Here is a 25,941-nt window from a genome sequence, read left to right as displayed (position 1 = left end):
CCGTTTCTCTGGCACCGTAGTAAACAAGAAATAAAATGTCGTACATTTATGTCTTACGGTTTTATACAGGGAATAAAAATGCCATCGACAAATGCTAAGGTCAATAGACAAAGCTTTCGTATACATGAGCAGGACTCTAGCTAATTTATATTCAGACATGAGCAAAACAATAGCTAATGCTTAGATAGTAGCAGGACAATAGCTAGATCTTAGATAGACCTTGGCAGGACACTGGCTAATTTTTAAATAGACATGAGCAGAGCAATAGCTAGATCTTAGATAGACCTTGGCAGGACACTGGCTAATTTTTAAATAGACATGAGCAGAGCAATAGCTAGATCTTAGATAGACCTTGGCAAGACGCTGGCTAATTTTTAAATAGACATGAGCAGAGCAATAGCTAGATCTTAGATAGACCTTGGCAGGACACTGGCTAATTTTTAAATAGACATGAGCATAGCAATAGCTAGATCTTAGATAGACCTTGGCAGGACACTGGCTAATTTTTAAATAGACATGAGCAGAGCAATAGATGATACTTATATAGACAAGAGCAGGACAATCATTAAAGCGTCTGCCAACATAGCTTAATCCCAAACGTCCGTCAGAAAATGTAAAAACCCCATGGTTGTCTGATAGAGCAAACACTGACGACATAGACGAGACTGGGTGGAATGGATTGCAAACAACGGCCCATCCATGTAGCTCTTCAGTGATTGACCCTTGTCATGTGACTCACATGACCCTGACATTTGTTTCCTGAGTCCTCTAATTCTGACATGTGTTATGTGGGTCTCCTAATCTTGACATTTCCTCTAATTCTGACATTTGACGTATTTCCTCTAATCATGACATTTGTTCCATGTCATCATCCTCCAATCCTAACATCTGACCCGTATTTCCACTAATCCTAACATCTGACCCGTACTTCCACTAATCCTGACACCCGACCCGTATTATCACTAATCCTAACATCTGACCCGTATTTCCACTAATCCTAACATCTGACCCGTATTTCCACTAATCCTAACATCTGACCCGTATTTCCACTAATCCTAACATCTGACCCGTATTTCCACTAATCCTGACATATGACCCGTATTTCCACTAATCCTAACATATGACCCGTATTTCCACTAATCCTGAAACTTGACCCGTATTTCCACTAATCGTGACATATGACCCGTATTTCCACTAATCCTGACATATGACCCGTATTTCCACTAATCCTAACATCTGACCCGTATTTCCACTAATCCCAACATCTGACCCGTATTTTCACTAATCCTAACATCTGACCCGTATTTCAACTAATCCTAACATCTGACCCGTATTTCCACTAATCCTAACATTTGACCCGTATTTCAACTAATCCTAACATCTGACCCGTATTTGCACTAATCCTGACATCTGACCCGTATTTCCACTAATCCTAACATCTGACCCGTATTTCCACTAATCCTAACATCTGACCCGTATTTCCACTAATCCTGACATATGACCCGTATTTCCACTAATCCTAACATCTGACCCGTATTTCCACTAATCCTAACATCTGACCCGTATTTCCACTAATCCCAACATCTGACCCGTATTTCCACTAATCCTAACATCTGACCCGTATTTCAACTAATCCTAACATCTGACCCGTATTTCCTAATCCTAACATTTGACCCGTATTTCAACTAATCCTAACATCTGACCCGTATTTGCACTAATCCTGACATCTGACCCGTATTTCCACTAATCCTAACATCTGACCCGTATTTCCACTAATCCTAACATCTGACCCGTATTTCCACTAATCCTAACATCTGAGCCGTATTTCCACTAATCCTGACACTTGACCCGTACTTCCACTAATCCTGACACTTTTTTTGTTGGGAGCCTACTTGAACATATTTTTAAAACTTGACCGATGTAAGTTTTGAAGTTCAAATAAACTAATCTCACACTGAACCATCGCTAACACATTAGTAGGTCTACAGGTGATCTTAAAGCGCTTTTTAAAGTTTTTTCTACTTATCTTTTTTCTGTTTTTCTGTTTTCTTGCGATGCTTTAAAACTTCTGATAATTCTAGCACGGATTAACTAAAATATTTAAACGCCTATATTTAGATAGTTTTAATCAACATTTCTCAATGTAAACCACAATCAATACACCCATGGTCAATGAGTTCGATTAACTTTTAATAAAAAAACATTCGTGCAAATTAAAGAAACATAACAACAGTTTCTATTATTAGAAATTGTGTTACGATTATAATGGTTTACACTTAATATTTTATGTATCATCATATCTACATCTACCAGCGTACCCATTATGTTTTAATAATGCTATAACATTTAGAAATAATTCAGTAAACTTCGCCTTAGAGGCTTTGTACATCGCAGGCTATTTATAGAGTATCTGCCGTGAGAGGGCTACATTGAGTTAAAATATCTTGCAGGAAACAGACCACCAAACAGCAAGTCTTAATGGCCAGTGTTAATCCTATTATACCTAACAGGCTTGTTTGGGTCTGATTACGTTAAGCCCGTAACACAAGAGATAATCCGTTTAATAAGATAAGAGACGCCAAATGCAGGATTTCGTAATCCGCTAATCCCTTTATTCAGGTAACCAAGACAGATGTTTTTAGCTGGGTGGTTCTAAGCTTTTGGGAAAGTCCGCTGATAATTTCGCCAAAAGTCGCAGCCATTTTGTAAAGCGCTCCAACAGACCCATGACCCGCGTCGCAAATAGCAGGCAGGGTCAGGAAGATTCACCAGGCACTTTCTCTATCCGCGGCAGATGGGCAATGCTGAGCCCTGAATGGTCGACAGCCAGATGCAATTTGGGGTGGAGAGTAATTGGATTTCTTCCTCACGTTAGCGTGTTAGGCGCCTCAGACTACCCGCATTGTATTTTGTTTAGAGGCTTTGGTTGGAAAATGGAAAGAGCTCATTTGACGCGACCGAAAACAAAGTTGTTTAAAAAAAAAACAGCAAAGGATAAAGTTGACTAGAAAGTTTTGTTGAGTCTTTATAAACTATTCTCTGCTGTTATTCATTTTATAGGTACGAGTATTGGTTTAGCATGAACATAACTTACGTATTAGATAGATACACGACATTATTTGAACTATAAAATTATGAGCTCTTTAGTTGTAGGGTTAAAATTAGAATCAACTGTGTTAAAAGGGAAAGATTTGTCAGTACTTTGATGAGTCGCATAAAGGGTGGTGTGTAATGAAGCTTCAACAATAGGGGCCGGAAATAGGGTTGGAAACCGCAGGTAGGATTGTGAGCCGGATTATCATTTTGGGCAGCAATTAGGATTGTGAGCCGCTTTTACGATTGTGAACCGCAGTTAGGATAAGAAGTAGTTTGATGTATTTTGCTGCCTGAAATAAAATCATGATATTCCTTCCTGTTTTGTAGTTAGTTTTTGAAAGTATACAAAAAATAAGTAAATAACTTTCATATTGTAAAAATACATCGATTGCATACTATTTTTATAACGTTTTTAGAAAATTTGAACATAAAAGTTCAAGAAAATCAGAAGGAATATAGAAAGAAAAGGCATTGCTGGATAAAAATAGTCGCATTAACCAAACTAAGAACGATTTGCTGATGAATACTCTTGCATTAACTCCTCACAAACAAGCTCACAATTCAGTCACACAATACGTATTCGCAAAATCTTAGTTTATCAATATTGGGTAATCGCCAACATCACCACCACAAAATCCCCCTAGAAATCGCCGGGATTCGAACCTGAACTAAGGTGCTTCACATCTTCTGATACTGAAATGTCTAAGACGGATAGAAACGAGACTTACTTCTGGCTTTATCTTTCATATTGATCAGAACTTGACTGAGAGATTCTTCTGAGGGCTCCTTCTGATAAAAGGTGGATAAGGCGGTCTTGTTGAGGAATGCTCTCTCCAGCTGCATCGACACCTCAAACAGCTGCATCTGACACATCTCCCTCGCCCGCTCCTTCTCATGAAAGATCATTCCAAACTTCGACCAGCCGTGGTAGCGCGCGAGTTCCACCATAAACAGAGCCACCTTGAGATTGATTGCCTATAAGGTAAATTTAAAATGGATTTTGATGCTATTGTGGGGGGGGGGGGGGGGTAGTAAGATAGACAGATTCAGACTGCCTATAATGTAAATTTATAATGGGCTATGATTTCACTTATGACGGAGGATAGGAATTCATTTGAAATTACGGAAACAATTGAACTTTTAAAAAACGTGGATTGTTACTTAGATTATTTCATATTTTACTTGTTGTTTTATATGAGTTGGCCCACTTAGTGAACTTAATTAACCCCCGTTTTTGTCAACGTTTTATTATGTTATGCCATTTTGTTGTTGTTGCTAATTCACTCAAATTTCTCAAATAATCTAAGCTCGCGTGCACTAGTACAATTTGAGACTTTATTCATTTAATATCATTTAATACTAAATGTGAGTTATTATTTGGTTAAAATTTATATATGAAAATTTTATTAGTATGTTAACAACTAATGATTACATTAAAAAATTGATTTTCATAATAAGGACATATACAGGAATTTTCTAAAAATGCGACACTTTTTTAAATAAATTATCGTTTTTGGCGGTATTTTGACCATGCAATACTAAAGATCTCGAAAAAAATAAATAAATTCCTCCTGGACAAAAAAATGTCTCCTGGTAAAAAAATGTCTCATGGACTAAACAATTTACCAGACTAAGTTGGGCGGTCGAGGTTTGGAATAGTTTTTCATGACATCATTTCTTGGCTCAGTGACGTGATCCCATTGGTGCCACGTGACGTGATCCAATAGATAGAACGTTAGTGCTTCGGTGACGTGATCTCATTGGTGACAAATGACGTGATCCCAGCGACTGGACATTGGTGCCACGTGACGTGATCACATTGAGAGAATATTAGTTCATTGTGACGTGATCTCATGTGACGTGATCCCATAGATAGAGCGTTAGTGCACGGTGACGTGATCCCATTGGTGCCACGTGACGTGATCCAATATACATAAAACTACTGCATCAAAAGTGATATGGCGAATACTGGCTAACAAACATTACAGCCAACCACACCCAGACACTCAGCCAACAGGAGTACCCAGCAAGGTTTTGTTCTATTTTAAAATGTAATGAAATGACACTTGCAGAAAAAAAAATCAGTTTTGTTATTTTGAAATATAGTGAATGGCATGTGTACGAGTTGTATGTTGAATTGAAATGCGAGGTTATGACTTTGTGAAATGACATGCGTAATTATGACTTTATGAAATAACAATTATCAGTATGGCTCAGTGAAATGGCATGTGTGACGATGATAAGTTGAAATGACATTGAGAGATGTCATGGAGTGATTTATGTAAAGTAGGTAACTGTACACGTACAAAAATAATCCATTGTTAGAAAAAAAAACCACCCCGATTAATATCTTACGCTCAATATTTACATGTCTATCTCCACATTGATAATATTAGTTGTAAAATAATTGTATAATAACGTGTATGCAGAATTATCAATGTTGAGAGGACGTAGGCTATAAATAAATGACCCTTGTAAGGAATATTATAAGGCAAATGTTGCTAACTGACAAGTATATTACAGGGCATGCAAAAGACTTCGAAATAAGTTGCATATAAAAAGGCACCAGTAAAGAGTATTTAAATAAAATGCTAGGTAAAAAGTAAAGTAGAGTTCACTTGTTTCTGTGACCTCGGCATATGAAGAAAATGCTAGGAATATATTTTAATTTTTTTTTCTACGTTCGGACATGACAATCAATAGAGAAGAGGAAGTAGAGTTCATCTGCTTCTATAACCTTGTCATATGGAGGTATATTGTGGTCAGCACGATGCACTAGATGCTTTTACTTTCCTTAACGTAAGTCAGGTACCCACCATAGCTGGGTAGACCCAGCACGTCCTACTGGCCCAAGTTCATGATACAAACTCGAGGCTACAGGTTTACAATCGTACGCTCTACCAATCTAACATGCCGTCCCATCGGAAAAAAGGAATTTAGAAAAATAAAAAAAAATAAAAATGATACAATAGAAAGCTTTTGTATATGTACTAAAAAGAAGAAGGAAAAATTATTTAAAAATATCATGCATGTTTTTTTTTAAACAATATTTTTTTTTGTTTAATACTATTTAGTTTTAACAAAATCGAATCGCAAAGCTAAAACCACGCACCAAATGTCACACTGATTAGTGCTTTATTTATCAGTCTTTAAATAATTTACAAAAATAAAATATTTTCAAAATTTACGTAAAATTGCATTGCCGTCGGATAATGATCTACTTTTGAAGTTTAAACTAATCGTTTAGGGAGACTTGGGAGACTTTTGGTTTGAATGTTTCGACACAATAGCATGACGAAGACCAGAGTTTCTACCAGTCATATCTTAGGTTCCCCCCCCCTCCCCCGAAGAAAGTTTACCACCCCCCCCCCCTCCCCAACCGAACGAAATGGAATTCATATAGAAAATATATACTTTTAACAGTGTCCGCCCCCCGAAAATTTTAGTCCGTCCGTTCCCCCCCCCCCCTTCCCCCCCGAAAATTTCAAGTGAAACACTGACGAAGACAAATATCAAAAGCACGACAGAGGAATAAAATTTAATTAAAATCTTGTAAAACATGGAAGCAGAAGGAATCATGTTAAAAACTATTTCATAAAAATGATTTGTATGAAAATTTCAACTCGAAGAAAGACCTTCAGCGATATGCTACGTTTGTTCCGTTATTACACTTCAAACTTCAGTTCTACATTTGATATCCATACGAGATGCTGATCTTAGGTATTGACGAATAGTAGCCTGTCTGTGTCAAATATCTAAAATAATAGTCTAGATCTATTAAAGTACGGATGTTATAAAATGGTTGCTTCATTTAAAAACTAAAATCTACAGTTTTCTCAAGACAATGATGTCAATGAGATGTGCGCGTTGTTGAAGCGAATTTTTAAGGTTCAGTTTATTTATTTTTCACTCCAGTTTGAGAAGCGAAACTATGGTTTTGAAAAAACAGATTTTAAAGAATAGACGAAGACAGCGAATTGTTTTTTAATGAAATGACAAAAGGATTTACTAAATAAGAAAGGGTTTGGCAATTAGAAAGTTTAAAAAAATATATAATGATATAATAAAATATAAATGATTCAATTAAAATATTTTGTTTTAGAATTTAAAGAACTTGATTAATGATTAGATGAATAAGTAATTGATTCTTTAGCTCATTTTATGTTAGGGTTATATGGAAGGTTGCTCGTTATACTTCAGGCAGTAAGACACATGGCAAAGAGATAGCGCGGAGGCCAAGTCATATGATGTGTATGGGGTTCAAACTCTAGCTGTCAGTTCAGGTCATTGCCACCAGCGAACGATAACAGGGAACTAGTCATAGGGGTTTAGTTAATATGGCTCAGTCACTAGGGTTACCTAGGGTCCAAACACTAGGGTGTAATAACTATGATTCAATAAAGAGGGTTCAGTTACTAGGGCACAGTAACTAGGGTCCAGTAACTAGGGTCCAGTAACTAGGGTCCAGTAACTAGGGTCCAGTAACTAGGGTCCAGTAACTAGTGTCCAGTAACTAGGGTCCAGTAACTAGGGTCCAGTAACTAGGGTCCAGTAACTAGGGTCCAGTAACTAGGGTCCAGTAACTAGGGTCCAGTAACTAGGGTCCAGTAACTAGGGTCCAGTAACTAGGGTCCAGTAACTAGGGTCCAGTAACTAGGGTCCAGTAACTAGGGTCCAGTAACTAGGGTCCAGTAACTAGGGTCCAGTAACTAGGGTCCAGTAACTAGGGTCCAGTAACTAGGGTCCAGTCATAAGGGCACAGTAACTAGGGTGCAGTCACTATGATTCAGTAACGAGTTCAAACACTAGGGTTTAGTAGCTAAGGATCAGTCACTAGGGTTCAGTGACTAGGGTTCGATCACTGTGATTCAGTCACAAGGGTTCAGTCACTGGGGTTCGTTCACTGTGGTTCAGTCACAAGGGTTCGGTTACTGTGGTTCAGTTTCAAAGGGTTTATTTTCTAGGGTTCAGTAACTATCGGGCTCAAACTTCGGGAGCTATGGAGCAGAAACATCAAACAGAAGCAGCGCCGTGTTTCGTGAGATAGTAATTTAGAAAAGAAAACGACAAACTATGAGGCATTTAGTCCTGCAAACAGAAGATCAGGTTGGTGATATCTCACAGGCAACGTCAGCGGTAGAAGGAATTTAAAAACAATTCTTTCATTTCCCATTCTGTAAGTAAGATCCAATTCTATGCGTCTCTTGCAAATCTAGTAGTCCTTTGTTTCCTAGCTGTTTAGTACTAATACCCTGGCGTACGCTACTGGACTATCGTGTGTAGAGGTAAGTGATAATTAATTTAGATTAACTTAAGTGGTTGTTAATTTATTTAGATTATTTATAGACGATACAAGGTAGATATCCTTATAGAGGGTGTGACTGATAGATAAATACAAAAATACTTGAAAGATGTAACGAATGATGTATATCTTGAAGAGAAATAATATTTAATTTAGAAATACTGAAAATAACTAACGATATTTAAAATCCCCATGAACGGGTTGACATCCCACCAATGTTTTACCTAGCAACCACGATGACAACCTCAGCAGCCATTCCTACATTGACAACCTCAGCAGACACTCCAGCGGTAACAACCTCACAAAGACAAACCATAAACGGAACTTAAAAAAATTCTACCGCTGCCAATACTCACTTCTTGTGTTTCTTTCAATCGCTCGCAGAAGCGCGTCGTACCTTTCGTCCGTCATGGTGCTTTCATCGAACGAGATGAACCAGGGCGTCTTGTCCTCGGCTTTCATATCCATATAGAAGGGCTCCACCGTGAAGGCGCAGATGGATGTGTTGGTACTGGCGTCAGCCTTCGTGTCATGAAAAACAATTCCAACCGACTCCCAGCCAAAATTCTGTATCATGTTGACCACGACTTTACCAAGACATTTGTAGTCGGCCTAGAGAATACAAGGCCAGTTGACCAGAACTTTACTAAGACATTTGTAGTCGGCCTAGAGAATACAAGGCCAGTTGACCACGACTTTACCAAGACAAATGTAGTCGGGCTAGAGAATATGGCCTTGACCACGACTTTACTAAGACAAATGTAGTCGGCCTAGAGAATAGAAAGCCAGTTGACCACGACTTTACTAAGACAAATGTAGTCGGCCTAGAGAATACAAGGCCAGTTGACCACGACTTTACCAAGACATTTGTAGTCGGCCTAGAGAATACAAGGCCAGTTGACCACGACTTTACCAAGACATTTGTAGTCGGCCTAGAGAATACAAGGCCAGTTGACCACGACTTTACTAAGACAAATGAAGTCGGCCTAGAGAATACAAGGCCAGTTGACCACGACTTTACTAAGACAAATGTAGTCGGCCTAGAGAATACAAGGCCAGTTGACCACGACTTTACTAAGACATTTGTAGTCGGCCTAGAGAATACAAGGCCAGTTGACTACGACTTTACTGAGTCAAATGTATTCGGCCTAGAGAATACAAGGCCAGTTGACCACGACTTTATTAAGACAAATGTATTCGGCCTAGAGAATACAAGGCCAGTTGACCACGACTTTACAAAGACAAATGTAGTCGGGCTAGAGAATACAAGGCCAGTTGACCACGACTTTACTAAGACAAATGTAGTCGGCCTAGAGAATACAAGGCCAGTTGACCAAAACTTTACTAAGACATTTGTAGTCGGCCTAGAGAATACAAGGCCAGTTGACCAAAACTTTACTAAGACATTTGTAGTCGGCCTAGAGAATACAAGGCCAGTTGACCACGACTTTACTAAGACATTTATAGTGGCCTAGAGAATACAAGGCCAGTTGACCACGACTTTACTAAGACATTTGTAGTCGGCCTAGAGAATACAAGGCCAGTTGACCACGACTTTACTGAGTCAAATGTATTCGGCCTAGAGAATACAAGGCCAGTTGACCACGACTTTATTAAGACAAATGTATTCGGCCTAGAGAATACAAGGCCAGTTGACCACGGCTTTACCAAGACAAATGTAGTCGGGCTAGAGAATACAAGGCCAGTTGACCACGACTTTACTAAGACAAATGTAGTCGGCCTAGAGAATACAAGGCCAGTTGACCACGACTTTACTAAGACAAATGTAGTCGGCCTAGAGAATACAAGGCCAGTTGACCACGACTTTACTAAGACATTTAAAGTGGCCTAGAGAATACAAGGCCAGTTGACCACGACTTTACTAAGACATTTGTAGTCGGCCTAGTGAATACAAGGCCAGTCGACCACGACTTTACTGAGTCAAATGTATTCGGCCTAGAGAATACAAGGCCAGTTGACCACGACTTTATTAAGACAAATGTATTCGGCCTAGAGAATACAAGGCCAGTTGACCACGACTTTACTAAGACAAATGTAGTCGGCCTAGAGAATACAAGGCCAGTTGACCACGACTTTACTAAGACAAATGTAGTCGGCCTAGAGAAAACGCCTATAGAAAACGATGGCAGTGTGTTGGTTGTTTTGGATTTATAAAGTAGACAGTTTTTTTATAAGTCTGAAATAATACTCACTTTTTAAACGCTACATTAAAACTTAACCTCCATATTTTATTTAAAATGAATGTCAATTTTTTATTTTAGTTTCAAATGAAGAATTTTATCTAAAAATGTCATTCGTTTTTAATTAATTATTTTTTAATTAATTTTTTTTGTACCGATTTAAAACGCTGAACAATGATTTTGTTTCTTGCATCTCAAATTCTTACTTAAATTTGAAAAAAAAACTTTAAATTGAGGGGGAAAAATCATCTTAATTATCTACAAGGTTAGTAAAAAATGAATTTTAATTTTTTCCATGAGTAGACTAAGTTCTCATTGAAACCAATTCTAGTTAAAATTAGAGCAAATTAATTCGCGGAAATGCGTACTAGGCATGAATTTAAAAATTATTTGAACGAGATGGTAGTTTATATTTTAAGTAATTGATATTCATGCATGAAAATTAGCTAGATGATTATAAAGAAAGATTTTAAAACTTCCTAAAAGAAAATAAAAAGACAATCAGAAAATGACATAAAATACCTGGACACGGGTCAGGAGAGAAAACTCCGATTTCTTGGAAAAAGCGCCGACAAGTCCACCAGCAGTTATAATCGGGATTTTCCGTTCCCAGTGTACCGTGAACCTCGCCAGCGGTGCGAGGGCGAAGTCGCAGCACGGCCCCAGAAAAACGTGGGCCAACTTGTCGATGAACATCTCGATGCCCTTCAGGGGACCCATCGTCTCGGAGCAGTTGGAGTTCATGTAGACGATCTGGACTTTGTACCCCGGGAGTTGACCCTCGGGCCGGATGAGGCTCATGGCCGCAAGTTCGATGGCGGCGCGGCTTCGGTTTAAATTGAAAGGGAGGTTAGCGGGCGTTATGCCGGGGAGAATCACACCTATTTTTACAACGGGTTTTCCCGATTCGTCCAACTGTTCGTTCGCCCACCTCGGGGGTTTCCCTTCAACTAGAAGTGCAGCTTCATCTGGGGAGATGTATTCGATATACGTCGCGTCGTACGACGACCCGGTGACGAATATAGTGGTGACGACGCGGGTGTCGGGCGAAGCGTTGTTATCCGAGTCACTTGTGTTGGAATGACGTAGCAACGCGGGCAGGTAATCTGTCGACTGTTGTAGTAGGGATAACCGAGTAGGCGTCGCTGTGGGCTGTAGCGATACATCCAAAACACCGGTAGACGTTAGTGCTTGTCTTTTGTTGCGGGTGTGTCCGTTTTCAATTGCCCCTACACCTACCTCTCTCTCGATCGGGGAATCAAATTTTTGGAAGCTTTTCTCTTGTATCGCGTCTCTTAATTCCGAATTCGGATTCAATTCCAGAAATGTAATATTAGAATCTTTTTCCAAATTTGAAAACTGAATTTCGGAACTTTCTGAATGCGAAGATTTAGAATAATCCGTTTTATCTCCAGAATTTTTCATCTCCTCCTTGTGACGATAGCCATCATCATCCTTCTCCTCATCATCTGCTGTGTCTTGCAAGACGAGGAAACTTATCCCTGGCGTTCCGGCATCGTCGTCCAAATGCCTGAGGAAAAGCTCAGAACTTTCTGCGTATTCGGAATCTTCGGCGTTGCTTATTCTGGAACTCAAAGTGGAGAAGCCAAAGTCCCAGGACAAGTTGTTCGACTCGGATGAATCGGCGTCTGATGCGGTATCCAAAGACGGCGACACTGGATTGAGTTCGCGAAAAACGTTATTGTGCTTTTTCTTGGTTGCAGAGTTTAACTGAGAATTTTCCTTAGAAGAAGAAGTCAAGCCCACGTTTAAATCTTCAAACAAACTCTCTTTTTCTCTACTAGACGGCTGATTGTTTTGTTCAACTGGTTTTTCCAAATTTTGACGCGCTTTTTGAAAATTCTCCGACGAATTAGAGTCAGGTACATTAACACCCATCCTAGTAGTGTCACGTTTCTCTCCACCTTCAATATTAGGATCACGTTTAACACCTTTACTATTCAGATCACGTTGTTCTACACCCACATTATAAGGATCACGTTGTTCTACACCCCCACGTTCACCTTCTCCCCCACCCCAACTGTTTACATCCTGTTTTTTGCCATCACCAATCTTGTCCAGCCAATCAGCGAAGCCGTACCAAACGTGATTGGCCGTGTATAACAGCGGATGGTGAGTTTCACCGGGAACTTGAGCGGTGACGACCGGGCGAGGACGTCTGTCCCCGGTACGGCTTCTCCCCCTTAATTTAATCATTGCCTGCTCATTTCTCGTGTTTCTTTTTGCTATCGGTGCCACCGGTCCCTCCTCCCCACCCCCCACGACACCACCCCCCTCCTCGACTTTAATTTTGATTACCGCTGAATCCCTATTAACCTTTTTCCCTGTGTTTGCCTTTGGTTTATTTTCGCTTTCGCCTTCATGTTTGATCTCAAGTCGGATAACTCCGTAGACATCGCTCGTCCCAGTTCTCGCCCTTGGATTTCCCCTTGTGATTATCTCCCCGTCATTTTTTATCCCTCCTCTCTGTTTTACAACACGCCCTGGCCTTTCTCCTGGATTTGATACGACCCCTGTACCACGCGACCCCTCGCTAACAAACGAGCCATCTCTTCTCCCCACCCCCCTCAGTCCGACCTGGCCCGTACCCCCCATCTCAAGAAGCATTTCCTTTGTTAGCCTCGCTTCATTTACTCCTCTCGCAAAGGTCTTAAGATATTGCTCATTTCCCTCCCATACTTGACCCTGACTCCGCGTCTGAAATATCAAGTTAGGTGTCTCGTCGACTTTCTCATCTCTCGCATAATCCTCAAAGACCGGCACTTTGTTTTCTTTCAAAACCGGAATTTTCCGGTTTTCGATTTCCAATTGTTCCTTTTTAACAGCATCGCTGTTCAGGTCTTCATCGTGAGTTAAAAATGTGTTAAAATACTGCGGGAAACTGCTAGAACCTTGGCGGTCTGGTTCAAGAACAGACGATGGGTTCAAATGTTCTATCGATAAGTTCAGCGTCGATCTGGAATGTAATGATTTGGAACTTTCCTCTTGCGAACTAGCACCTTTTTGGTTTAATAGCTTTACAGTTTGGTCTGTAGTAGAATGTTTATCAAAGAAATCCTCAAAAGAATTTAAACGTTTGTACCTTCTTTTATAAATTCGTCGAAATTTAAGTTCGTTTCGTTTTTTAAAATAATTTGGTTGGTTGAACCCAGAATCCACTACATCTGGTATATTTTGGTTCATATCTCCATTCCGCTGCCTATAAAGTTTGTCTGAAGCGTTTTTATTATGGGTAGACTTTTCATTTTTTCTACTTTTGGATGTTTTTTCAGTGTTTTTTCCAAAACTATTTATAGACAGAAGTTTTCTGGACGGGAAGTTTTTTGTACAATCCAAGTCGTTTTTCCCCGCGGTGAGAGGTTCGGATGAGGGGCGTGGTACTCTACTTACACCCTCTACGTCACTCACACCCAGTTTCTCAAGAGTACTGCCCCTTTGCTGCGAGCCTGTTCTAGGCGCGCTATTTTTTTCACCGTACGCTGGATGTGGAGTTATCGAAATCTTTGACATGGGATTTGTTTCCCCTTTCGTTCGCGCTCTTAAGATGTTCCTTTTATTAGACAGAAAATAACATCGTTTTCTCCTGTGTTTTGTCGACATGTTTTTGATGATATTTTTATCGCAGCAGCCTCGGAGTTTTTTCCTTCTCTGACGTTTTTGTTTGGAAATAAAATTACGGGAATGCGAGCGTTGTTTGATATGATTATTCGTTTTAATAGCGTTCGAATATTTATGGTTAGAGTTATCGCCGTTTGAATTAATCAAAGATGAGTTGTAATAATTGTTCCCTTTATTGGACTTGAATATTAAATTGTGTTTAATGTGTTGGCCGTTTTTTGGGATAAATCTCGCTGCAGGTGTGGTGGGAGTTTGATGGCGTCTGCTGGTGTTGTAGTACCGGGGGATGTTGTTCCGTCTATAATGATGCCGTCTACCATCTTCTACACTGCTGGTTCTGGTGGTGGAAACGTGTATTCCTCTTCCAGTGTTGTCTTGTATGTTGTCAGAAAACTTGGCCTTATGTTTCGATCTTCGCTGGCTGCTACTTCCGCTTGAATTAGTATCAGTTTTCTCCCCTTCGCGAGGGGAGTCGCGGTTGCTTCCCTTGAAACCAAGGGAAGCCACCTCGATGGAAGTCGAGTCGTCTCGAGTTACGCCCATGGCGTGAACACTCGCCTCCCTCGGAGGGGGGAGGGAGTTATCCTGGATGACGTCATGGTGTGAATCACTATCACGTCCCGTCTGAGGAAGAGAACCGGCAAACTTGCCGGCATCCGGCACGCCGGTTTTTTTCTTGTAGTCGGCACGATTTGATAACAACCCACTGCCAGCTGTGTCGCAATTGGTTAAAGTTGGTTCCCGGCATGGACGTGGTCGCCATTGATTGGCTGGAGGTGTGAGACCACGTGACAGTGACGTCACGCAGATCAACATGAGGTGAAGCGACCGGGCGATCATTATGGTATAATCCCGCTATTTACAGCTTCACCAGGGTTAGCAGACGACAGGTGTGGCATCAGGCCTAATTAAATGATCAACCTCTTCATTCTTGAAATATTAGTCTGCTTATGAATAGTTCTCCAAATATGACACTCCAACCGGCATGTATGATTGAAGATTGGCAGTTAATTGGCTTGATATTTAGGCAATTTGTTACATCAGAAATTTACATTTGTATGATATAGACACATACTAATTTTTTTTACCACTTGCTGTAGCTAGTCCAAGTAACAATTACAACAATCAGTGTTTGGTAATGTTAGTTCCTATTGACTGTTTTACTCGTTGTTGATTGGCTGTTGGCATTCCACGTGATTTTTTTTTATCAGTTATTAATTAGCTTTTGACATTTCAAGTTACAATTTTACTGGTTATTCTCTGTCATTCTATACGCCTATTTTCCCAGCTTCCATGTATATATATTATATATGAACGTTGTATTAATTAATCATCTTCTCCTAATTAGGATTAAATCATGTTTTTAAACTGCTGGCGCTGTAGTACGTTTAGTCTAACTGATCACTTTTATTACTGGTGGGTACAACGTGTACATGTGTACCTATCTACGCCGTACGCTTATGTACACAGTTGGTCTCTGAGACTCCAGCGACCTAGTGTGTACGCCAAGATTAGCCAGTGTACACGAACTAGGAAGGTTGTTATCAGGTTGTACAACTGTTACAACCACACACATGAAACAACCACTGAACACAACCAGGCTACAGCTGACCGCTACAGCACCACCAACCTACAGCTTTAATTAATTAACTTATCCAATCAACGTGTGCAACAAATATCCATTAAACCATTATCTGCCGGTTGCGTGAAGTTTACATCAAAGTGACGATATTTGAACGATCCTGCCGGGTATTTACTTCAGTGTGTGATCAATATCAGCCTGTAGGTGGAGTAGAGCAGCTAGCAGTAAAAAATGCTAATTATTCAACGTGTCATTTTCATACAAAATGATCTTTAACATTTGAAATCGATCACTACATCGATTACTTCTATCCAAGTTGCCATCGATTTGTAGAAATAGTCTAATCTATAATATTTAATTTAAACAAAGAGCATTGTCCTGCTTAATGAAACGTCTTTTGTGGGATATTTACTTTGAAGAACAGAATTTTCACATGTCTTCTTTAAGAGCCGCAGTGTTTCTGTTTGAACAAGAAAAATGGTGAAAAATTTGATCAAATATTTGGTTCCCTTTCTATTCCAGCTGCTGTTTTAATAACATCATTGGCGAATTTTCAATTTCGCTACGTGTGTTGTCCGTCTTTAAAAAAAACTACTTTCAATCTACGCAGCTATACAAGACGCTTTGTTTCTTCTCACCTTAAGTTTTTGTATCCGTTGTGGCTTAATTTTATGATTAAAATTTATTTTGTTCCCTACTCCGTTTACAGGAAATACTGATAATAAAAGAACACAAACCTGTGAATGACTCTACTAAAATTAGCTTACTCCACATTGAAAACAAACGGTATCCACTTCCAAAATAACTTGTCTGTTTTTAACAAAAACTGACTCTACTTTCAAAACAAGCTGACTCTACTTTATAAATAAACAGACTCAAGTATTTCTCACTCAGCCTCCCTCGGAACATATGTTCTAAAATTATTCTAGGAATGTTCCACAATATTTTGGCACCATTTTTCATTCACTTTTTATTTCCGGCTCCAACTTCTGCACTTCTCTGCACCACTTTACATCCATCCATCCATCCACTGCTCTAAAAATCCTTTCCTTTATCCTGTTCTACCTACAGTACATTTCTGTAGAAGTAAATCACATTCCTTAATCCAAGTTCCATTACTCCACCCAAAATGTGCAACTATGTGCATATATCATTCATTTCTACCTCCCTTCAGAAATGCACCCGACATCTTCACTAATCAAGCAACTCTATTCCACTTCTCATGATTTTATCCATTAGAAATCCACTCAGAAATATATTTGGCTTGCACGAGTATGTATACAAGATACTATTTTGGTGATATTCGCTTCTGTCTGTAAGAGCTTGACGTCAATGTTTCCTTACATTGACGTCTTGTTTCAAACGTTACTGGACCAAAACCAGCCTCAATCACAAAGTGAAACAGTTCAAGTCCTGTTTTTCTTTGTTTTTATAGAATATGACACGTTGTCCTTCCATACTAGAGACACATTTCTCTATCAGTGGCTGCTTCTAGCACGTCAGAGGTGCTTTAGCTCGTTTTATGTGTAAGCTCCAATGTTAAAGCTCCAATGTTATATCCATGAACACATTTTGTGGTAGGTTTGATGTGTAGAAAATGTATCTGGCCACAAAAAGTAGCTATAAAAGATAATTTTAAGAAATGTCTGATTCAAGATAAAAGCTGTTTAGTATCTTTCATAAGTACATCATTAACAAAGTAAAGGCTAAAAGCAACTAACTACATCCCTTAATTTTATTTATTTATATATTTACTTACTTACTACGAAAGTCACACTATGCTATTATTTGAGGTCATATATAAAATACTCCAAAATAAAAATAAGTTTTACAATTAGTTTAGAAATCGTATATTAAAATTTGATAATCGCGAAAGATGAAAGTGTAAATAAAATACGTGTAAATATCGATATCAGCGATTTGATAACACTATTGAAGACTTAATTAACGTTTCATTCATCAACAAATGAATTTACGTCCATAAAATTATTCTAAAGAATTTTTGTGATGCACTGTTTTGTATTCTTAGTACATTTTATATTGATTTTAGAGTTAAATCTTCGTATAAAACGACTTTGCTGTAAGTTTACAGATTCTTATTAGTCCTTTATTTCGCGAAGTTTACTAAAGACACAGAATTTAAACTTTGTTGTTCAAAATGTACCATCTTGTAACGTTAAATGTAAAACAAGACATCGGATTCTTGAAAGTTAAAATGATTATTTAAAAATAATAATTTGAAAGATGTTTATATTTAGATCAGAATTTTTTTTTTCAAGAAATGCTAACTTTCAATGAAATAAGTAAAAGTATGCGCGAAATAATACATTAAATATCAATTTTTCAACTAGAAAAATGTTTTCTGAGAATAGTTTAAGTAAAGCTTTCTACATTTCGAATTTGAAATATTTTAAATGTAATTTAATTTACCTATAGTATAGGAAACATTAAAAAAAATATTCTGCTTGTTTAGATATAATAAGTTAAATTTTATTTCCTGCTATTGACTTTAGACATAATAAGTTAAATTGTATCTACTGGTATTGACTTTAGATATAATAAGTTAAATTGTATATACTGCTATTGACTTTATATATAATAAGTTAAATTGTATATACTGCTATTGACTTTAGATATAATAAGTTGAATTGTATATACTGCTATTGACTAGATATAATAAGTTAAATTGTATATACTGCTATTGACTTTAGATATAATAAGTTGAATTGTATATACTGCTATTGACTAGATATAATAAGTTACATTGTATATACTGCTATTGACTTTAGGTATAATAAGTTAAATTGTATATACTGCTATTGACTTACAGAAGAAAGCAAAAACTCGCGAGGTGAAACCACTCGGACAAGCAAGATGCCACACACAACAGGCAGCCACGCGCGGGGGGGCTGGAACCTCAACTCTGCCGGTCGACTCACGGCACAGCCGGCCTGTTTTGACAGGGGCGCTAAACACACACTGCTCAACAGATTCAGGGGAAGTAAGGGGAAGAGGGGGGTAACTCCGACTGGGCGAGCGGCGCGAAATTCTAGAAGTGAGCACTCGTCACTATAAGGGTAGGGTCTTACATGCATCAGGGGGGGGGGGGCGTAAGGAGGGGGGGGAGTAAACGATATACATTTATCGAAAATAATCAGAGACGTAGTTAAGGCAGGTTTTTAAATACAGAGCTGGGATAGGGGTGGGTAGCTGGGGGGAGGGGGGGGGGGGGTAAACGAGTAGTGCTTATCGGGTGTGTAGTCAAGGGTGGCTCGTAAATACAGGGGTGGGGGTGAGGTTTGATGGGGGGGGGGTCGAGTCACACTTATAGCGAGTTATCAGGGGCATAGCAAAGTCAAGTTCTAAAATACAACAGGGAATGGAATGGGAATGGATGGCAATTTGGTACGATTTGTCGACAAATACAAATGGGGGTTAGGCATTTAAACGCTCGACTAATCGAGAATATCAAAATGTATAACAACAGGCAATATACTGAATGCAAAATTATACACATTGCCTAGGCATTCCATGGCGAGCTAAACAGAGAAGCCGGCCTATAGTGGCGTTTTGGGGTAGTATAGGTGACTGTAATTCATCTCACTATTACAGTTTGTGTTATTCTACCGCCCTAACACGACCAAAATATAGAGTGACATCTGAGTATTTGTGATCCAGAGGCATTTTTCACGGACTGCGAGTTTTATGCTACACATTTTCTAAGGAATGTGGGGGGGGGGGGGGAGGGGGGGTAGAGGTGGGGTCATTTATATATATTTTCAGTAGACAGACATTTGCATAAGAAAAATAATGCTTATTCCTAATCTTTAGTTATCTTTTCCTATATTTGAGCTTTCTTATACGAATAAGTTAATTTCGAATACAAATTCGTTTTGTAAAATACATTCTATGCAACATTACAAATGACAATTTATCATTGTATCTAAAACGAAATGTATAATTCTCTTTTTTAAAGATGAATTTAAAAAAAAAATACATTATACTACTGAGAAAACAAACGTGCAAAGACTCGCTTCAACAAACCAATCAGACTTGTAGAGTGTTACAGATTTTAGAAGAAATCGCCACACTTTAATTTTGCCTACTTTACAGATAAACCGTCATTTCGCTCAAAATATACATTGTTGCAAAGTTTAAGAAAGGTAAACATTTGACTAACATCTATCCCAATTCACCATCTATCTGAGCTATTCTGCATCTTGATTATCAGAAGATTGTTGGGAATTTTCGTTTGTATCTGAATATCTGCTTGCGTCTATACAACTATTTGGGCTATTTTAAACTGATCTTTTGCGTTCTATTTTTATCTTTTGGTTTAGCCGGAAGGCATATGGTCTTTCGATCTAGCTTTGAGAAATCAACACAACAACAACATGTTGTGTTGGGCTGGGTAGTCACGTGATAGTTCTAGGGTCGATTCTCTTAAAGAACGTTCACCCAACCGTATGTACAAGAAGTTATAGATAACATTGAGATTAGATAAATCAAATACCTATAACATTAAAAAACCAATCACTATAAAAAAGGCTCCGATTTAATTAACACGTTGACACAACTAATTAGGAAAAAATTGGTTGAATAGATATAAAACACAATAAAACAATTAAAGAAGAGTAGGCCCTATTTGTGTTTCAGTTTTTTGTTGTTGCTGATTTTTACTATTTAAAAGAAATTCTTAACTGCTAATATTTTAAAAACTATATTGTTATTTCAGAATAATTTTTCCACTATATTCTAAATTAAAAACGGTCGACGTTAGCCAAAACGTTGTAGAAATAAACGTAAACGTTACTGTGTTCAAATCTAGTTTTTAAACCGCAGTGCATTTTTATATGACGCTCTACGCGTTTTTTAAAGATAATTATCATTTCTGAATCGAACATCGATCAAATGTTAAAAATAGTTTTAAAAGATAACTTTTTGTATCAAATGATCAATGTTCTCATCAATGTTCTCATCAATTTTATCATCAATTTTATCATCAATGTTATCACCAATGTTATGCTATCATCAATGTTCTCATCAATGTTCTCATCAATGTTATCATCATTGCCATCATCAATGTTCTCATCAATGTTATTATCAATGTTATCATCAACAATATCATCAATGTTATTATCAATGTTACCATCAATGTTATTAACTCCCCCAATCTTGTTGCGTACCGGACACAAAGCTAGAGATTCTAAAATTCATGTATTTGGATAATAGATTCAAATGATATCATTGACAAATTCCATTCGATTGTCATTCCATTGACAAGTGATACGAATTTTAAAAGAAAGCGAAGTCAAGGGCGATCACACTAATAATAGGTAAAGATGTAACTTTATCAACCCACTGGAACTAATTAACTGCTAATTAGCATTGAGAAAACATATTTTATCTCTTCATCTGAAAACGTGTATCTATAGTTAGACCTAATTAAATATTAGCTTATATGTTTATAGCTGTTCAAAAAGATTTAGCGTCATTGTAAACGTAAATAAAGACATAATAATAGATAGAAATATATAACAGAAGTTACCCCATACTGGTGGGTTACCATTTAAATGACATTAGTAACCTATCAAACAGAACAGCATATCGTTTTTTAATTCAACTGAAATAAAGAGGGCTAAAATGTCACAGGATTTTCAAGTGGACAGACTGACACTGAAAAAATAGATTTAATGGATTCATTTGTATGGTGACCATTTCTATTTTGTGGGCAAACAGCCGTCCATTTGGCAGCAAACAGCCGTCCATTTGGTGGCAAACAGCCGTCCATTTGCTCTTCCCTCGATGATTTAATCTTTGACATAATGGTTTAATTAATTAACATCTAGTCATTAGTGCTGGTGTGTGCTTCAAGTGGCTGATAGCGTTAGGGTGAGAAGTAGGAGCAGTGGTTGGGTGTGTGGTTGGGTGTGTGGTTGGGTGTGTGTGTGTGGTTGGGTATGTGTGTGTGGTTGGGTGTGGGTGGTGGTGCGTGTGCGTGTGTTTAGGTGTGTGTGTGTGGTTGAGTGTGGTTGGGTGTGTGTGGCTGAGTGTGTGTGGTTGAGTGTAGTTGGGTGTGTGTGTGGTTGGGTGTGGGTGGTTGTGCGCGTGTGTCTGTTTAGGTGTGTGTGTGTGTGGTTAGGTGTGTGTGTGTGATTGAGTGTGGTTGGGTATGTGTGTGGCTGAGTGTGTGTGGTTGAGTGTGTGTGTTCAGGTGTAAGCCGTGTGTAAGTGGTTGTGTGTGTGGTTGGGTAGTAAGTGGTCGGATATGGGTGGTTTGGTTGAGTGGTCGCTGTTAACATTTGCACGTTGACTATCCTTGTGAGCAGACGCTGAACTACCAAACGTTTCTATACGTGGCTTAATTAGCATGTATAAAAATAGCACAGCTAATCGCTCCGGAAATTTGTTTCTTTCATGTATTGATTAAAAATCATCTGGGTGGAAACAAAATATGATTAAAATCCTGATAATCTGAGCTTGTTTTAGTACAAGTAGGATTAACTTTTATTTTTTTGCATTATGTAGAATAGCAATGCGTTGTACGCTGTTGACAGTTTTAATCGAATTCAAACTGTAATAATTATAGCTTTGAAATAATTGTCATGCCTAGTGAAAAAAATAAAGTCAGGCATATCTACATTGATGAGTTTTAATTTTTCTTGAAGTGTGGCCGAAAAAAATAGATATAATTCTAGGAGAAGATTCGCAACGTGAGAGCTACTGTAACATGGAGCTCCAAACGTGAAACACCAAACACGTGGCACAAAAGTTTAAAGACCAAATGTGATACGATGCCGCTGTAAAAAAGCTTTTCAAATGCGATCAACTACCTGCCCTGCAGTGAACTTTACTCACAGCTCGAGACAGAGCAAACATTTCCACGAGAATTCCTGATTCTCCAGCCAAGAACTTAGAGCTGTCCATATATGGAAACTTTTAGTAAACATATGATATGTGAACTTGACTATACATCGTTGTCGTTTTAATTTACATCCTCTAGCTGCAACCTTCGCATCTAGGAATAACAATAAGAAATATGGCAAGGATAAGAGGCTTTCTTTCAGTCATTTTTATCTAGGGGGAGGGGAAGGGGGGAGGGGCACTTTATACTTCCGGGAGGCTGACACTGGTTAAAGAATACATTTTCCGTACACATTTAAATTTTTGTTTTCTATTTCGTACGAGAGATGGAGATGGGGGGGGGGGGGATGGTTGGACGTGCTCGTGGAGGGATGGAGCCGTCTATGAAGCAATCCCTGAAAGAAACACTGTTACTGTGGTTCATCCGTACCATTCAAAGTGAAGTGAAGTGAAGCCATGCCCATTTACGGCCCATTTTACGGCCCATTTTAAGGCCCATTTAGCTTCCCGACAAACGATTTATTCAACCAGGATGTACCAGCTATTAAAACATCCAACTTGAAATTACTTAAAACAAGGCAGGAATCTTTATCTATTCCCGGAATCTTTTCCTGCGACATTTGTGGTAAAGAAAGCTTTTAGATTAGCGTCAGGATTAGATCAAGACAAACCATTAGATAAGGAAACACAAGTTCAAACTTCGGTTCTAGCCAGCGTAACCCCCATGACAAATGTGGACGTTAAACCCCCATGGCAGTGTCAATATGTCTGTAATCCTCGGGACGCCCCTTCCACACAACCGATTATCTCATCGTTTGTCTTCCTCATTCAACTCAGCGCTGCGGAAATTCCCCGAAAAACGGAGGTCTCCGAAGAGCTTCAGCAACATTGGGAATTCCCGCTCATCCAAGTGTTTCTAAACCAAACTCTCCAAGGAAAACGTTTTCGGATGTTCGTAGTTTCGTGAAGTCTCGAGGTTTAGACATTTGAGTGATTTAGTGGATAAAAGGTGGTTTAGTGGATAAAAGGTGGTTTAGTTGATAAAAGGTGGTTTAGTGGATAAAAGGTGGTTTAGAAGATGGATAAGATGATGACAACGACTTGATCTCGTTGACTTTTTAATTTATTACGTTTAGCAGAAACTGAGTTTTAACGACATTTTGTGTTTTGATTATAAGTGTAAATTAGCTTTAGTGTTTTTCTAATAATTTTTAAGGTCGAAAAAACATGATTTTATTATTATTATTTCAAAACATGAAATATGAACGAAACAAGTTGATTTCCGAGTGCCTATTGTCCCCCCCCCCCTTCCTCTTCTCTATACATTCCGACACTTCAGCAAGAAGTGAAATAAATGAGGTGTGACTATTTTGAACCGCGATCTCTCGGGTCACTAAGCCAGGGCTCTACCACCTGCACCATCTTCCATTCATCCATCTGGCGTAGCCAGGATCGTCTCAAGGGGGAGGGGTTCCAATTTTTACCCGGGGACAAGCTTTCGATTTGCACCCCCCCCCCCCTCAAACTTTCGATTTGCACCCCCCCCCCCGTCATACTTTATATATATATACCGAGGGATCTATGGGGGGGTTATGACCCCCCAACCCCCCCCTGCCTACGCCACTGACTGCCACACACTATCTCAAGCAACACAGCAACATATTACATAGCCGCGGACAATACTTACACAGTAACACACACTATTCAGTCGTACACACTCTGTAGCAACACATCAACATAGACTATACATTCACAAAGTACTGAGACCTTACTAACAGCTGGTACAAAAAGCTTAAACATTTTTTAGAAACTCAGTGAAGGTTTGGCAGTCTGTCTTGTTTTACCCGATTGTAAAGAATTATTAAGTGTGGTTTTTTTAAGCGGTCTCGTTGTCATATCTTAGCATTTACCCCCACCCAACGCTCTCCCGTCACCCCCCTCCCCCCTCACGAAACTCTATCCTCCCTAGTTGAAGTCTGCGACCCAGTTCCAGTGAGGCAGCTATGACAAACTCCTGTCAAAATGTGGAACCGTCGCGTGCTCGGTTCATTTGGCTCGTGACGTGGGGGGTCACAAGGTCACACGATGGCCTAGATCGATTTTAAAATGTGATCCTATTTAAAGAAGTTTTACAGCTAGACTTGTTTACACTGAATCCCTAACGTTTAACCAAACTAAATATTTTTAAAAATATGTCTTCGACCTATTCTATAAATTGTCTGTTTAAATTTACTTAGGTTGCATAAGTATTTATAGGAAACAATGATTGAAAAGGAGCCACGTGTTTAAATATAATGATTGAAAATGTGCACACACAAACGCGTGAAATCACAACACATCTGTATTCTGCAACAATCCCAAAACTCTAGAGCCATAAATAGTCTGTAATCGACATGAAAAATATCCGATACAATTTCTGGTAACACAAACTTCAGGCTCGCTCTCAATGACATGAACTTTTAGTTCAAAGGAATTCCCCACCCCCTCACCACTACTCCATTCCCCACCCCCTTTTACCACCGCTCTTTACCCCTAATCACCACCCATAAAACACGTATATTCTGTGAAGAAAAACCACGTATATTATGGCGAAACGAGAGAGACATCCATATGCATGTGGAGATGGGATCTCTGAGAAAGTTAATCGCCAGCTTGTGGGCGCCCGCCCGTAAACCCAGGGCGATGAGGCTGTCAGGGGGGCATAACCGCGTAAGTCGAACGTGTAATCAAAGGCGTGTTTCCGGTATAAAGATCATCATTGGTTGCTTCCCCTTGTATTAGAATATTCTGATCAAACGACGCAGAGAAAAACACGTTGAAGAAGAAATACGAGTCCAAACTAACCCCTACCCCCCTCATTGCAGGGGTCGTGTGTGGGGGGGGGGGGGGCAAGCTTAGTAGAACCAAACGCACAAGATCAGAGCTTTTGTTTTTGTTGTCAGACGACGCTAGAACCCACCAGATACCAAGCACATCCGTTTGGTGCTTTCCGATTAGCCGTACCTACAGAATCATTCTAGCGTAAACAACACATGAAAAGTGTCGAAGCTTTATCTTTGAGGCTAATTCAAGGTTGAAATCATGTTTAAAGTATCGTTATCAGCGGTATATTACGCCATACGAATATGTGTGTATGGCACGTCCAATATTAATAATATTTAGCTCACTAGCAGCATCAACATATGAGTTGTATTTGAAAACAAGCAAAAGTTCTTTATAAAATCTAGTTATTTCAAAAAACAGCACAATAAATTGAA

At 38.9% G+C, this 25,941-nt stretch overlaps 1 protein-coding gene across 1 annotated transcript in view; it reads right to left on the bottom strand.

Annotated features, from left to right (window-relative positions):
• Positions 1–11,833, bottom strand: part of LOC131936349 (atrial natriuretic peptide receptor 1-like) — a 76,098-nt gene extending 64,265 nt beyond the window's left edge. Inside the window, exons 1-2 of the mRNA XM_059293289.1 lie at positions 11,122–11,833; positions 8,755–9,010 (exon numbers count right to left, since the gene is read on the bottom strand). Of these exons, the coding sequence (XP_059149272.1) occupies positions 8,755–9,010; positions 11,122–11,400 (535 nt within the window). The 5' untranslated portion in view covers positions 11,401–11,833. The remainder of the gene's footprint in view (positions 1–8,754; positions 9,011–11,121) is intronic.
• Between the last annotated feature and the right edge of the window lie 14,108 nt (positions 11,834–25,941).

The sequence above is a fragment of the Physella acuta genome, unplaced genomic scaffold (assembly GCF_028476545.2).
Source record: "Physella acuta isolate Inbredline_101_S28 unplaced genomic scaffold, ASM2847654v3 ptg000014l, whole genome shotgun sequence".
Lineage (NCBI taxonomy): Eukaryota > Metazoa > Mollusca > Gastropoda > Physidae > Physella > Physella acuta.
This window is presented reverse-complemented; position numbering and strand designations above follow the sequence as displayed.